The sequence below is a fragment of the Kogia breviceps genome, chromosome 6 (genome assembly GCF_026419965.1).
Source record: "Kogia breviceps isolate mKogBre1 chromosome 6, mKogBre1 haplotype 1, whole genome shotgun sequence".
In the NCBI taxonomy this organism is placed as follows: domain Eukaryota; kingdom Metazoa; phylum Chordata; class Mammalia; order Artiodactyla; family Physeteridae; genus Kogia; species Kogia breviceps.
In genome coordinates, this window is record NC_081315.1 from 120,134,391 (window position 1) to 120,149,598 (window position 15,208).

A 15,208-nucleotide genomic window follows, 5' to 3' on the forward strand; every position below is an offset into this window, starting at 1 on the left:
CACACACACAACCCCAGTAAGGTCAGCAGATAGTGTAGATGTCCCCAAAGGGTTGCAGAATTACTGGAGTTGGGCTATCCAGGAAGGGAGCTGGGAGAATAAGAGATAAAGATTAAAGAATCAAATGCTGGAATTGAGATTCTGATTGTGATGCCACCAAAGTAGCAAGTTCTAAAGTGACTGACCATGAGAGTGACTAAGCTTAAGTGTAGAACAAGATCCTTGGAGATAAGGAGGCCATGGCAAAAGAGACCAGTGTGCTGGGTGAGTCATCAGTGTGGATGCTGAGATCACCGTGGTGGCTGTAGCAACCTGGCGTCCAGAAGAAAGGTAAGACACGCAGGTTCACAGTATCCAGGGGCTTTGAGGTTCACCAGGATCCTGGTTAGGTGGTCTCTGTTTTGATATTGCTTTCTTGTTCTTTTAACAGACAGCCCAACTCCATTCACAGTAGATTTGAGAGAGGGAGGGTAAGAAAGTAGGGATAGATGATCCAAAATATTATCTTTACGTATTGAGATTGAGAAAAAGGTTATAACTATTTCTGGAAAGTGCTTGAATCTGCATGCCCCACTGGTAAAATGAAGGAAAGATTGGTGAAATGTTAACAGACCCTGAACATAAACTGTAAGAAAGTTCAGGTTTTTTCCTCTCCTCCTCCACCTCACGTTTTGGTGGGAGGACAAACGTGGTACATGCTGTGCTTGGTCTTCCCTTGACCTTGGGTAGTCCAGTTTGATCAGTTGACTCTTACTCTGCTTTATTGTTGATATATAACTATGCAGGCGTCAGTCACTTTTCATTTGTTTATTCTGCTAATTCCTCACCTCAGGACACTTCCCCCCTCCCTTTCCCCTGTCTTTTTCCTATCTCCCAATTTGCTATGCAGCAATAATTTCCCCTTACACTGCGCCTGCCAATTGCAATGCCAGATGGCTTCTGTTCTGCATCCCCTCACCCAGCCCCCCTTGAGAACAGCTGCCATTGTCATTGCTGTGAACACATCGTGGCTTTGAACCCATAGCTGGGACCCAAACTTGATGCTCAGCGTTGGGAGGGGCTAGCACTAATGCCAGGACCCATGAAAACAGCACACACTTTTCCTGCTGCTGTTCAGTAAAAGCCCTTAGAAAAGGCTCTTTCGCATTTTTTCAATCATCTGCGTATTGAAATCTCATTGTGGAGTTTAATTCCTTTACCACCTGACTCAGCTTCCTCTCCATGAAGTTCCCTTTGTGCCATCAACTCAATTAGGACCCCATATTTCCCATCCTGAAAACAGATGTGAAAAAACTGTGGTGTGTGTGTGTGCACACTTGTGAGCCTGTCTCTTTAGAGCTCCAGCGTACACACTCCCTTATCTGTATCCATATATTTTTATTTAAACAGGTTCATTCAGGAAGAAAAGCCACAATTCAGTGGCTATTGGGACAAGCTTCCTAAGTCAGCCTCTGAGGAAAGATAATAAAATAGAATTCCTTTTTTTTTTTTGTCTTGAGTTATCCTATGTTGGTCCCATCACTAAAATTCTGTTACTCTGACACCATCTTAAAAGATTATATTTTTGAGCCCTCTGTGATGGCAGGTCAGTCGTGGGTCTAAAAACCCAAACAAAAAGAATCCTGAATCAAATACCATGTAGACCAATATGCATTTCAAAGGCACTGCCACGTAGTCAGTGGGTTAGGGTTTTTGTGTCGTTTTTTTTTCTTTTGGGGGGAGTGGGGGAGGGAAAGGGTCTCTCTTTCATGTTAATCTAATTGTGCATAACCCAGGAACATTTTACCATGTAGGGAAACTTTCTCTTTAGCGTCCTTCCCTACCACACACTCGGGCCTCCTTTCATTCCTCCCTTTCTGAAGTCAGAGTGCTCTCCCGGTGTACATTTGGGGGAGATTCCCAGGATGGTGATGTATTCTGCTTTGCTGCTGAGGAATTTACTATCCCCCCACTTGGCAACAAATGAAAGTGGGTATTAATTTCTCAGAGTGCTGGTAGAAACACGAGAGAGGGGCTGCAAGAATGATACCCACCTAAATCTGTATGTAGTGCACAGCAGGCCACCGTTTCAAAAGAGGGAGAGGAAAGACAATGACAAGAAAGAAAACATTCCCCTGAGTTGACTTCTCTTCACTTTGCGTCGTTAGGTTTTGGAGAGAGATGCGAGAGGTTCGGGCCCTGAACAGAGTCAAATTATGCAGCTGTGGGGATGCCAGGTCCTCCAGAATAGGATGCTTCGTTTAGATTTTCCACAATGCTATTGAAGTGCTTATTTTCCTCCTGAAGAGACACAAACAGATGCAAACTTCTGTAAACACTTTAGAAATGAATTCAGTGAGTTTGGCCTCTCAGCAGTGCTCAATAGCTGACAGAAAAATGTCTAATTAGTGCAAGTGGAAATAATAGGGCCACTTGGATTCCTTCCATCCTCCTCCAACTCTACTTTTCCAAGGAACTCAAAGGGCCTTTGTCTAGCAGGTCACCCTCTCTCAGGCTTTGTGCTCCAAACTATTAAGAGTAGAAGGGGGAAAAAAAGATGAGGGAATGTTCTCTGCTCAAATATATGGCGTGTTCACGCAGGATGCAGAATGGGGTGTTTGTGGCATCCTTTACAGGTGCTCGGGAGGGATTCCTCCATTGGCGACAGCCAAAAGCAGCTCACACGTGCATGCTAAGAAGCCTCCCTTTCAAGAACCAGCTTTCCTTCACCAATTGCCATAGAGCCTGCTCATTTTCCTTTTCTTTTTTTTTTTCTCAGCTTTCAGTAACATCAGTCCTTAGACTTAGTGAAGAGAAGAAATTAAATGAGAGGTTTCACCATTTTCTGAGATAAACCTTAGAGATGTTATACGCATGATCTGTTATTTCCTTTTTACTCTGTTGAAAATTCCACGACATTTCTTTTAGGAACCTGTCTTTGCTTGTTGTTATTTTGTCATACAGGAGAATGGGAGCACGTGAACGGAATTCTTTTTTCCTGTTTTTTTTCGTAGTGTTCCTCTTCGTTTATTAAGCACCCACAATGTGCCAGGCTCTGTGCTGGACATTTGACCCACATTTCCTCTAATCCTAAAGCAGCACTGAAAATAGGTACTATCCACATTTCACAGATGAGGAAATTGAGACTAGGAGAGGTTTAGTGACTGGCCGTGGCAAGCAAATGGAGGACCTTGGACACAATCCAGATACCTGTGGTTTCATCTCAGACATTTTTTTATCTCTAGAAGTTTAATTTGGATCATTTTTTATATCTCCCATTTCCCTCATCCCACCTAATTTTTACCCTACCTTCTTGAACTTATAAAATACAGTTAAAACTGTCATTCAGGGTTCAATTTCTATTGACTTCTTTTTAGTATAGGCTTCTTTCAGGCCTGGTAGTTTTTGACTGGATGCCAAACATGATAAATTTTACCTTATAATATGGCAGATAATTTGGATGCCTATAAATATTCTTGAACCTTGTTCTGGAATTCAGTCAAGTTAGGAAATAGTTTGATCCATGCCGTGCTTGCTTCTAAACTTTCAGAGTGGGCCAAGAGCCCTCTTCCTCTGAGGTTAATTTTGTCTCACTACTGAAGCAATACCCTTCTGAATGAATATTCTACCCCCTGCCCTGTGAATGACATGATTTCCTACTGTGGCTGGTAGAAACACAAACTACATGAGGCTTGGGGATTGTTTCCTCTGCTCCTTTCAGGTGGTTCTTTCCCCGGCCTTAGGTGGTGTCTTTTCATACATGAGCTGATCAGTAGTGTTCTGCTGGAGACTCAGAGGGGACCCTCTGCAGATCTCTGGACTTCCTGCTTTGTGCAGCTCTCTCCTGGTTCTCTGCTCTGTGAACTCTGGCCACCTTAGCCTCTACAGACTCCTAGAAGCTCCATCTCCTCAACTTGGGAAGACCACCTCACTAGACTTGTAGAGCATCCTTTCAGCTCTGTGTAAGAAATTTCCAGTTGGAGAAATCCCCAGCTAATCACCAAATTATCACTTGGTCTTGTGGTACCAACTTTCACTAGAGAATTTCAAAATGCTGAAATTAAAGGCCATCTCCTGGAAAGTTTTCTTTGCTTTCTCTTATTTTTAAACACATAACAAGAACACTCTTTTCAATTGGGATTTGTTTTTATTTGTCCCTGTTTTTTTTTTCTTAGAATTTTTTTATCATAATAAGGGATACAGGTTCCCTTAGAACCACTGTTTGGACTCAGTGAGTGGTGAGTTCAGCCCTAGCTACAAAGACCCAGATTCCTGCGCCCAGATTAGGCCCTGCTCAAAATCACCTTCATCAGACACAGGTGGAAGGCAGAAGAAAAACTGACCCCTGGGAGACTTGGGTTCCTCAAGTATTAGCTGAGGATGTAAAGAAATTGAAACTCTGTGCACTGTTGGTGGTATTGTAAAATGGTGTAAACTCTATGGAAAACAGTATGGTGGTTCCTCAAAAAATTAAAAATATAACTACCATTTAATCCAGCAATCCTATTTCTAGGTATATATCTCAAAGAATTGAAAGCAGGGCCTCAAAGAGATATTTGCACACCCATGTTCACAGCAGCACTGTTCACAATAGCTAAGTGGTGGAAGCAACCCAAAAGTCCATTGACAGATGAATGGATATAGATTCATCCATACAAAAGTTGGTATATACATACAGTGGAATATTATTCATCATTTAAAAGGAAGGAAATTTTGTCACATGCTACAACACAGGTGAACCTTAAGGACTTTATGCTAAGTCAAGTAAGCCAGTCACAGAAAGACAAGATGAGGTACCTAGAATAGTCAAATTCATAGAAACAGAAAGTAAAATTGTGGTTACCAGGGGCTAGGGAGAAGGGAGAAAGGGTTGTTGTATCAAGTTTCATATTTGCAAGATGAAAAAGTTCTGAAGATCTAATTCACAATAATGTGACTATACCTAACACTACTGAACGCCATTCTTTAAAAAAAGCTGAGATGGCAAATTTTATGTTCTGTGCTTTTTACCACAATAGAAAAGAAAAGAAAAAAAAAGAGCCGAGTTCCTTCCTGCCTCACCCTGACCCTTTTGACCTGTAACTTTGGAAAGTCAACTTCTCAACTGCGGTTTCCTTATCTTACTTAGATTTTGTAGTTACTATAGATTTAAATGAGTTAATCTGTGTGAACGTTTTTCATAAACTAGATGGTACTACAAAGATGGAAACCATTATTATCAGGGAGGAAAGGGTGGAGAATCAGCCCTAGAGAATAGACCAGCCTCTAAACATTGCATCCCTTGTAGGTACTCAGTTACCCCCAAACTGAAGTGAGGCACCTGTGAGAATGGAGAATAGAACTAAACATGAAGCATGCACCTCAAAGAGAGGGGACTCACTGTGGCTTGCTGAGTACCCTCCACAGGGTACATAGTCATGAGCAGGGTGACAGGAATAGAGATGCTGTTTCAAAGAAAGGTTTAAGGGAGCCTGGCAGTGGCAGAAGCTGCAAGTTCTACAGGTAGCAGCTGAGGTTGCAAACCAAAGGGCTATATTTATGTGTAGCTAGCATAGAAAGGACTCTTGATCAGAGACTGTCCTTATTAAACAGAGCTGGGCATACATAAAATCATCAATTTCCTATTCCATCTTTAAGTTTACATTTCATGAATATCAAATGACTGACATGTTCTCATTTTAAAACTTGTGGTTTTCAGATTGATAGTTTATTTGACAGACCTCAATTGCAGTTTTGAGCATTTCAGTTTTAGTTAGGCTGTTTTGGTTGGGTGAAACAGAGGCTCACACAAGCAAACTCATAAAATAGAGCGTACATTGTTATGAAGATACACATGGAGCAATAAAGGAAACCTGTGACTCTAAGAACAGCACTTGCGAAAAGGTGGCTTTGGAGTCACATTCTTGGATTTTCACTCTGGTGTCGTCTATAAATGTAGCTTAGCTACACTCTACTCTCTGCTTCTTCCCATCCTGCAACAACTGGAAAATTCTATCCTTCTTAGTTCAGATCAATAAGTTCATTTTTCAAGCCAGGCCACAGAGTCATGGGCCAAGTGTCAGGTGGGTACTCTTAGGTTAGCCTTGAGCTGGTGGTAAAATGAGGAGAGGGGATCAAGGTCAAATAGCAAAATACATTGCTGCTTCGAAGGCAGTGGCTGTGGGCAGAGCAGTTTCCCTTAGAAAGGGTTACGGTATGTCAGGCAGTGATTAATGTTGGGGTAACTAACACCTCTCTTCCCTTCCTGGAACAAACTAAGATATAAAAGAAAAGAGTTAGGCAGACAAGAGATTAAATATTACCTTTAATTCTGACAAAGGCTAAATTGAAAGATATAGCTTGGTATTAGAACAAGGGGGTCTGCTAGATGAACCCCAGAATTATGTTGACTTTCTCATTCAGTCACAGAAATTACTGGGCCAAGCAGAACACCCCATATAGGGTGGCTTTCTGATGTAGAAGAGCAGAGAAGAATCCCTGTTTCCTTCAGACAACTCGTGCCCAGAAGAAAAAAGAGAGGAGCTAAGCCATGCATGCCCAGTTTCTTCTTCCCAGATTTTCTAATCAGTGTAGTCCACCTCTCCTGGGACAGAGTGGGTAAAGGAGTAGAGAGGCCAGGAGTGCTACAGTACTTGAGCTCCCTTCACGTGGAAGGAAACCTCAAAAGGAGAGAAGAGGTATTCCCCTAACAACTGGCATCACTATCACAGTTTCAGTAGTGATCAACTAAGGACAAAAGGGTAAATACAAGAGCACATTACCACTTTTCAAACTTTAAAAACACGGGGATAGGTTAAAACCCTCAACAAATTAAGAAAGCATCAGTTTGAAAAGAGAAGGATTATTGTGCTGATTCTCTGTAGGCAAGGTATAAATGAAAAGAAATAGGTTTCTAGGAGTAAGAGTGGGAGGAGTGATTCAATTGGATGATTAAAATATTGGTTTTGACCTTTGAATAAATAGAACCTACCTCTTAGGATTGTTGTGAGGATTGAATAAATTCATACATATAAAGCTCTTAGCACTGTGCCTGGCACCTGGTTTTGCCCAATAAGTGTTAATACTTATGTGGTGAAGAAAGCAATGCTTGTATGATAAGATTGTGGTAGGAGAATGGGCAATGCTTAATAGTGCTTTTCTAGGCTTCATACGTGAGCTAACATGCCCAGAAAAAACTCTGCTTGATATAGTTTAGCAAATGGAGAAAGTACTAGTGGGTGGTAAACTCATTTACGCTAACAGCTGCATGACTTTCAATGTCTTTTGTATAATACCTTAAGAGGCCAAAAGATGTTTTTTTCATAAAAGTTTGCCTCATTTATCTCTACTTCTCACTGTTTATGTTATACGTTCATTTCATGTCTGTTTCTTTTCTTATTTTATTCATTAACTAAACATAGTCATATAAAATAAATATAAAATAGTGCCTAGAAGTCTATATTTCTTTTTAATTAAAATAGAGGCAATAAATGAAGCAGAATATTATGAACTGACATGGCAAGTTCTAGATGTTATGATGACAAAAATGTCAAGTAGCAAACAATATGTCTAGTGTAATGTCATTTAGGAAGGGATGGAGGGAGGAAGGAAGGAAGGAAGGAGGAGGGAGGGAGAGAGAGGAAGGAAGGAAGGGAGGGAGGAAAGAAAGAAAGGAAAAGAAAGAGAGGGAGGGAGAAAGAAAGAAAGGAAAAGAAAGAGAAAAAAGAAAAAAATAGAGGGAGAAAATGAGGAGAGAGAGAGAAGGCAAGGTAGGACAAAGAATCAATGTCTAAATAAACAGAAAAGGGTAGAGGAAAGGAAGTTCTGGAAGGATCTCTGGGAAACCATTATCAGGAAGAATGAGAATGAAATTTGTGGCAGGAAGGGAAAAAATAAGGTAAGGAGTCAGAAAAAAACAAAGGGGCGCTTTTAATTTTTACTTGGTGTTTGAATTTTTTCATAACAAGAAATATGCATTTATTACGTGTATAATATTAGAAATGTAATAGGGAAAATGGAATGAAAGAAATATTTTATCCCACAAAATGAATTGGGCTTTTCATTATCATTATTATCATTATCATTATTATTATCTTTTTGTTCAGTAGTGTACTGTTTCCTCTCCTAGCTCTAAGTTTTGTTGTTGTTCTTGTTTTGATAATAATACCTAGAAGACTACTGGTCCCAAGACTGCCTTCCGTTCTGCCCAACTTTATTTCTTTTCATTCAGGCGTCCCTGAAAGCCTCCATCCTCGCCCGGGAGTGTGCCACTGCCGCTGCCATTGTGTTCCTGAGCGACCGGTTCCTGTACGGGCTCGACGTCTCGGGCGAACTCCTGCAGGTCGCCAAAGGGCTGCACAAGCTGCAGCCAGCAACGCCGATCGCCCCGCAGGTGGTTATTCGCCAAGCCCGAATCTCGATGCACTCAGGTAGGCTCCCTCCTGCTGGCACTCCTCGTCCCGGAGTCGTCCCCTCTGGGGCTCACCTTCCTCGGGGCTCCTTGACTTCCGCGGGGACGGCAGGCACCGGGGCCCTCGGGCCTTCTTTTGTAGCCGCCGGCGCTCCCGCCAGCCCGCCGCCTTGCCCTTCCCCCTGCCTCTAACCAGCACAAAGGCCCTGGCATAAAGGATTTCAGAGCCAAAAGCAATAGAGAAAATTGTGAAAGGGGGTGGAAAATACTAATTGGAGCTTTTGTCGTCTAACAAATCTGTCCTGCTGCTTTCAAACAGGGGTATCTGAATTGCTATACTTCTGACCAGCAGCCTTTAAAAATCAGATTAGAATTCTACTATTTTCTCTTAGCTCTCCAGTCTCCTTTCTGTAGGGCCACTTGACTATGCTAACAATAGACCTGACAAACCCACTGAAGTAATTTGAGATATTTTTCCATCACACGGAACACCGGTACAGTACCTGATTAGGCCTTAAAGTATCTTTTTTTCCTTCTGTCACTTTGAATAAAATGAAAAATGAGGCTGACATTCTAACTTAGGCTGTAATGTAGAGGGGGACTGGAGGGGAGAGGGGCCTGCTATGTGTTACAGCAAAGTTCACTTTCATGGAATTCTTGAATTATTTAAATTACTGATAACCATGAGGTTTAGAAACCTGTAGCCTGCTGTTCTCTTTTCCAAGAGTGAAAGGATAAAGGATGAAAATAGAATGCAAGTTGCCTCTCCCAGAAACAGGACTGGCTCATTTTTTAAATTGGGTTTAGCTATTGCTATTGTTTTAATAACTCTGGCCTTGAAGAAGTTAAAATATCTTTTAACTACTTCATTTCCTTTGAGAAGGAACCGTACTAACTATACTGAATGGGACAGTTGCTGAGTACGGAGAGGGACAGAGATAAAAGGACATGAGAGACATGGGCTTGTGGACGTTAACTTTTCACGAGCCCAAGTTAATTCACTCTCTTGCAGCTGTGCATAAATTGTACCCGTATCTTATTATTTACTTTTCTAAAGTAATTGCATCAACAGAGTTGAACTTAGGAAAAAATTCTTATTTCAAATGTCCGTGATTTGGGACATTTTATAATGTTTGGGGTTTATCATGTTGAGGGGATGAGAAAAACCTGACCACTAATGCGCCTTCTGAATGGCATCAGGTGCAGTAATGTGTGAGCAGAGCATTCTGTTAGGGGAACCGTAAGTTGAGGGCCGGGCGTGCGTGGGCAAACTGATGTTGGTTCTCATCAAACAGAACTCGGAACAGTTACTGAGGCATGTTTCATGATACACAGATTTACAGATTTGCTATAGTGTGACATGGAAATCAAGGTCAAGTGGTAAGTAGTCATGTTGATAGCTTTGCTTTGCACAACCAAATAATCTTTTCACTTACTTGTTTGGTTGATTGTTCCTCTCATGCCTCTAACTGAGGTGGTATAGACTTTTTCTTCTGATGACAATTAAGCCTTGATACCATCATGAGCAGTACGCTCCTCTGCCCGCACATCCCATGTCTAAGGTAAAAGTCCTAGATCTTATTCTGCAACAGTTGGCGTTGTCTTTTCCTCAGAGATACTACCAGAAATGCCACAAGAAAACAGACACAGCCTCAGAGTTAAAGTGCTTATCTGTAAACTTCTGCCCCCAAACATCTCTTGAGGCTCTACCTACACTGGGGTTCTCAGACAGGAAGGGGGACTTAAGGCAGGGGTGGTGTCCTGGAAAGAGAACAAGGTACAGTGAAAAGGGGTCTCAATCCCCAGCATTTGGGAATCCTGGGATAGAGAAAGGAGAGGTGTGTACGATGTTATAAGGGGTAAGGAAAAGCAATAAAGATAATATGAAGGGACAGCACAGTCTTCCTGTTTTCCCCTTTGACCCAGACCATCCTGGTACCCACTCAAAACCCATTCCAAAGGTCCAGGCATTCAATGTCGTGCGATTTCAGAGGCAAGAGAAGATGCCCTGGGCCTGCCCAGCTCACTCCTGCCTGAAATTAGGAGACAAAACCTTTCAAGCCACAGTTAAAAACAAAGAGTCAGACTTCCAGTTCCATCAGCGTGGAGGATTGAGCAAGTGCGGAATCTTCTCCCATTACATAAATGTCGTGAATTAAATATTTTTAAAGTACCTGAACCATAGAAGACATTCAAAATCAGAATAGTGGACTACTGCTCCTGACACTATAGCCAAAGAGATTTACACTTGGATATAGTCTTAGGGGAAGGGATTGCCACTTTAATTCCTGTGCAGGGACGAGACAGGGCCTTGGGCCTACGTGGAGTGAAATATTTGCATAAAGCTGGAATCCTTAAAGGTTTGCACAGCTATGAAATGGGACTGAACTGCTCTACCAGCCCACCCAGAGAGGTGATGAGGAAGCTTATTCTCTGCCCAAGCTCTGAGGTGGAGGCCAAAAAAAATCTCTGTAAAGAAATGAAAACCCCAAGTCTGTGCCAAATGTCTGTGTGGAGTCTGAATTTACCCACAAGAGAGTGAATCACCCACCAAGTAATTAAGAAAAAAATAATTCAGGACTGAAATTTCTGGGACCTAGAAGATCAAGTACAAAATTATGCTGTAGAGAAACATCCACACTCCAGAGGCATCTCTTAATGTCCTGACCAGAAAGGTACACAGTGTCACTTCTGCCACATCGATTGGTCACAACAGGTCACAGGGCCAGTTCAGGCTCAAGGAGAAGGAAAACAGATTCCACTTCTTGATGGAGGAATGGCAAGGTCACGTTGCTGAAGAGCATGTGGGATAGAAGATATTGTTGTGACCTCCTTTGGATCACAGTCTACCACAGTCAGGTATATGTCTGTATCTGCACTTTGAAATAGGGTGGTCAGGGAAGGCCTTATGAGACAGTGAAGTGACATTTGAGCAAAGACCTGAAGGAGAAGGGAGCAGGCCTTGGAGATATCTGGCATAAACGCATTCCAGACTAAAATAAGTACAAAAACCCTGACATGGGAGCAAGCCTGGCAGATTCAAGAAACAGTCAGGAGGCCACTGTAACCAAAGTAGAAGGAGTGAGGGTGAGGGAAAGAATGCTAAGAGAAAAGGTCAAAGAAGTCCCAGGGGCCAGGTCATATGGGGCTTAGAGGCACCTAGGAGCAGAAATGGATAAAAGGATGAATGATTGAGTTTCCTCCTTACAGAAAAACAGCCATCCATAGTGTAGGCCCCTCCTACGTGGTGTTAATGAAATAAATGAAAAGTTTACAAAGAACCTCTCTACCCACCCCCTAAAAAAATTCCTTCCTGATAATTCTGTAAATAGACCTATTCACGGACAACTCTCCTCCACTTCTGGAGGCATAGTTTTCACAAAAAGGAGACACAGCCTTTGACAAAGGTTTGCCTTTACTTCTCAAGGCTTACTCTATATGAATGGATTATTCATTCATATGAATGAATATGTGTGTGTATATGTATGTACATGTATATGAATCTAATTGCAATTTCAGATACTGTACCACTTCCCACCTTACCAGTTCCTGAAAACTTCGTCCTCTTTTTCACTTTTGTGTATGATGTAGCTACTGATTTTAAAATTTAAAATAGAATGTTTCCCCGTTATAATGTGTTAACCTTAGAGCATGAACAGCAGTATTTAAAGCACATGTTCAGAACTAATTATGTGTTGCTTCTTTTCAGGGAAACTTTTAAAAGCAGAGTATATCCTGAGCAGTCTAATAAGCAACAATGGAGCAACAGGTAAGGTGCTCTCATATCTTCACAATGACCTTCACCCTCCACCCCTACCAGAGTTCCAGTTTAAAAACAACTTAATGGGGACTTCCCTGGTGGTCCAATGGTTATGACTGCACGCTCCCAATGCAGTGGGCCAGGGTTCGATCCCTGGTCACAGAACTAAGATCCCTCATACTGCAACTGAGCCTGCACGCCGCAACTAGAGAAGCCCGCACATCGCAACTAGAGAAGCCCATGCACTGCCATGAAGACCCAGCACAGCCTAAATAAATAAATATAAATAAATAAAATGTAATGACCTGGTAGTTACTATACACTAGACGTTCCCAGAACTACCTAGGACTGGCTCTGCTACTGATGAATGAAATGGCTTTGATTAAGCAGGTTACTTCTCTATGTTTCCATTTTCTCTATTTAAAAACAAAACAACCCAACCAAGTCTTCTAATATCGCCCTGCTTTATTGTAGAGTGTATTATCTAATCAACATTCGCTGTGAAGGTAGGTAACTCCCTGGACCTCAGAAAGGGCTCAGCTACAGCTTTGAAAAGAATTGTGAATGGAAATTGAGCCTGTAAATTCAGGAGAATACACTTACAGTTTTATGTATTTAAAGGGTCTGGAAAATAAATTTTATTTTGCTACAGAGGAGCTATAATGAAAACTTACTTTGAAATAGATTTCTTTTGATATTTAATCATGCATGAAAGGAAGCAAGTCCTAATAGTTGGGTAACAGTTTAAGCCTCAAATACCTTGTCTGAATTTCTGGGCACTTAAGTCAACAAGTTTCCCATTACGTTGAACACAATTCCTAGTAGACTTTTACGCTCAATATGCTTGGATATAAGGTCCTGAGCTCCTTGAAACTTGTAGACATTTCCAGTGGTGAGGCAGTTTGAAATATAGGTATTGACCACATACCCCCATTTGTGGCCACCATCACTAACCTACAATATGCATACTTCCCATCTTCTCCACCACACACACACACACACACACACACACACACACACACACACACACACACACACACACACACACACACACACACACACCACACACACACAGATTAAAAGCTAGGGAGAAAGTAAAGGAGGGTGATGTGACACAGAATAATGACAGCATGTAATAATGAGTCTGACTTTATTTTTGATGTTTGGCAACTGGCAGCTGTCAGGCCCCAGCTTCTTCCCTCTTTGCCCCACATCTGGACAGACTGATTTTTTTTTTTTTTTTGCGGTACGCGGGCCTCTCACTGTCGTGGCCTCTTCCGTTGCGGAGCACAGGCTCCGGACGCGCAGGCTCAGCAGCCATGGCTCACGGGCCCAGCTGCTCCGCGGCATGTGTGATCTTCCCGGACCGGGTCATGAACCCATGTCCCCTGCATCGGCAGGCGGACTCTCAACCACTGTGCCACCAGGGAAGCCCCCAGGCTGATTTTTTTTTAAGCTCATTTATCAGTAAACCCTGGCCTAGCTGTGGGAACCTTTACCCCAGACCCACACCGTAATCACAATAAAAACAAAAGCTACTCACCACTCCCTTCACTTAAGTCAAACGGACCAGCTTGGGTGCCTTCCCTGCTCTCCTCAGAAAGGCTCATTATGTGAGCACTAAATCTTTTCATGTACTCTTAGTGCGTGTGTAGAGTCATCAGTTTCAACATTCAAACCAATTTTGGGTGGATGGGATGGATCCCGCCCTCCATGAGGCAACCACAAGACAGTGGGGGTGACACTGTAGTTAATTAACCTGGGGAAACCTCGGAGGCAATAGCACAGAGGATGAGCCCTGAAGTAGGAGCTAGAGGGGCGGAATCCCTCGCTCTAGCTAGAGGGAATGGCAAGTGCAGATACCGTGAAGCAGGAGACGGCTGCTATTACAAGGAACACAATGAAGCTGCATGGCAGAGCCCAGTTGGTGACGAGGAAAGGTGGAGACCAGGTAGGATTCAGTTCCTGTGAAGCCTTATAGGTTGCAGCAAGAAGTATGGACCTTATTCTAAATACAAAGAAGAGATTGTCTCCCAAATTTATATCACATGTGTTCATTAAGGCTTCTATGAAAATCGTTTTATTTCACCAGGCCATTTCTTTAATAATTCAAGGCCAGGGACTTCCGTGGAGGTCCAGTGATTAAGACTCCATGCTCCCACTGCAGGGGGCACAGGTTCGATCCCTGGTCAGGGAACTAAGATCCCACATGCTTAGCGGTGCAGCCAAAATAAATAAACATTAATTAAAAAAAAATTTTTTTTAATAATTCAAGGCCAAAAATGCTTTTCTTTTTTTCCTCTTTATTGTAGGTACCTGGCTGTACAGAAATGAAAGCGACAAGGTCCTGGTGCAGTCGGTCTGCATACAGATCAGAGGGCAAATTCTGCAGAAGTTAGGTACAGTCATCCTCTCAAGACTCATTTACCAAGTCAGGCTACAAGATTTTACTATGGACTTTTCTCATTGTATCTGGTTGATACAGTTCATCCCCACTTCCCTTAGTTTCCTTATGGAAAAGAGAATGACACTTAAGATACCAGGAATGTTATGAACATTAACAAAACAAAATATTTTTCTGTTGAGTTTTGTTAAAGAAATTTACAGTTGTATATTATGACTGTTAACCACAGGATTCTCGGTATTATTTCTGGCATCTGGCTCTCAGCTCATTAGGACTCCGTTTGATATAGTGACACCTTATTCGAAACCCACCCTGACAGCTTACCCATTCCTTCCTGGGAAGGTATTCCTGAGTTTTACAAGCAAAGTTTATAGGACCCTAATTATACTTTAAAATGCAGACTAATGTATTTGAAATTTATCAGAGGATGGTAATTGTTATCTTGTAAATAATGGAGAAAATTATTTCTATATTAATATATCTTATATGTACACAGGTAATATATACTATTTCTTACTGTTTCCCTGTGAAAGGGAAAAATTATCTGTATTAAACCAACTGGAAAAACAGATTGCTGTTTTTCCAGCAGATTGCTATCTGCTGATTACTGTCAATCTAATCTAGTCATATATTTTCTTAACAAAATCCAATGAATCTTCTTTCTGTTTTATTTTTT

General features: G+C 41.9%; 1 protein-coding gene across 1 annotated transcript in view; it reads left to right on the top strand.

Moving 5' to 3' along the window:
* The window catches only part of ALPK1 (alpha kinase 1), a 118,703-nt gene that overhangs the window by 87,372 nt on the left and 16,123 nt on the right, over nucleotides 1-15,208 (top strand). The window contains exons 5-7 of the mRNA XM_059066614.2: nucleotides 8,189-8,387; nucleotides 12,078-12,137; nucleotides 14,441-14,527. Coding sequence (XP_058922597.1) covers nucleotides 8,189-8,387; nucleotides 12,078-12,137; nucleotides 14,441-14,527 — 346 coding nt within the window. The remainder of the gene's footprint in view (nucleotides 1-8,188; nucleotides 8,388-12,077; nucleotides 12,138-14,440; nucleotides 14,528-15,208) is intronic.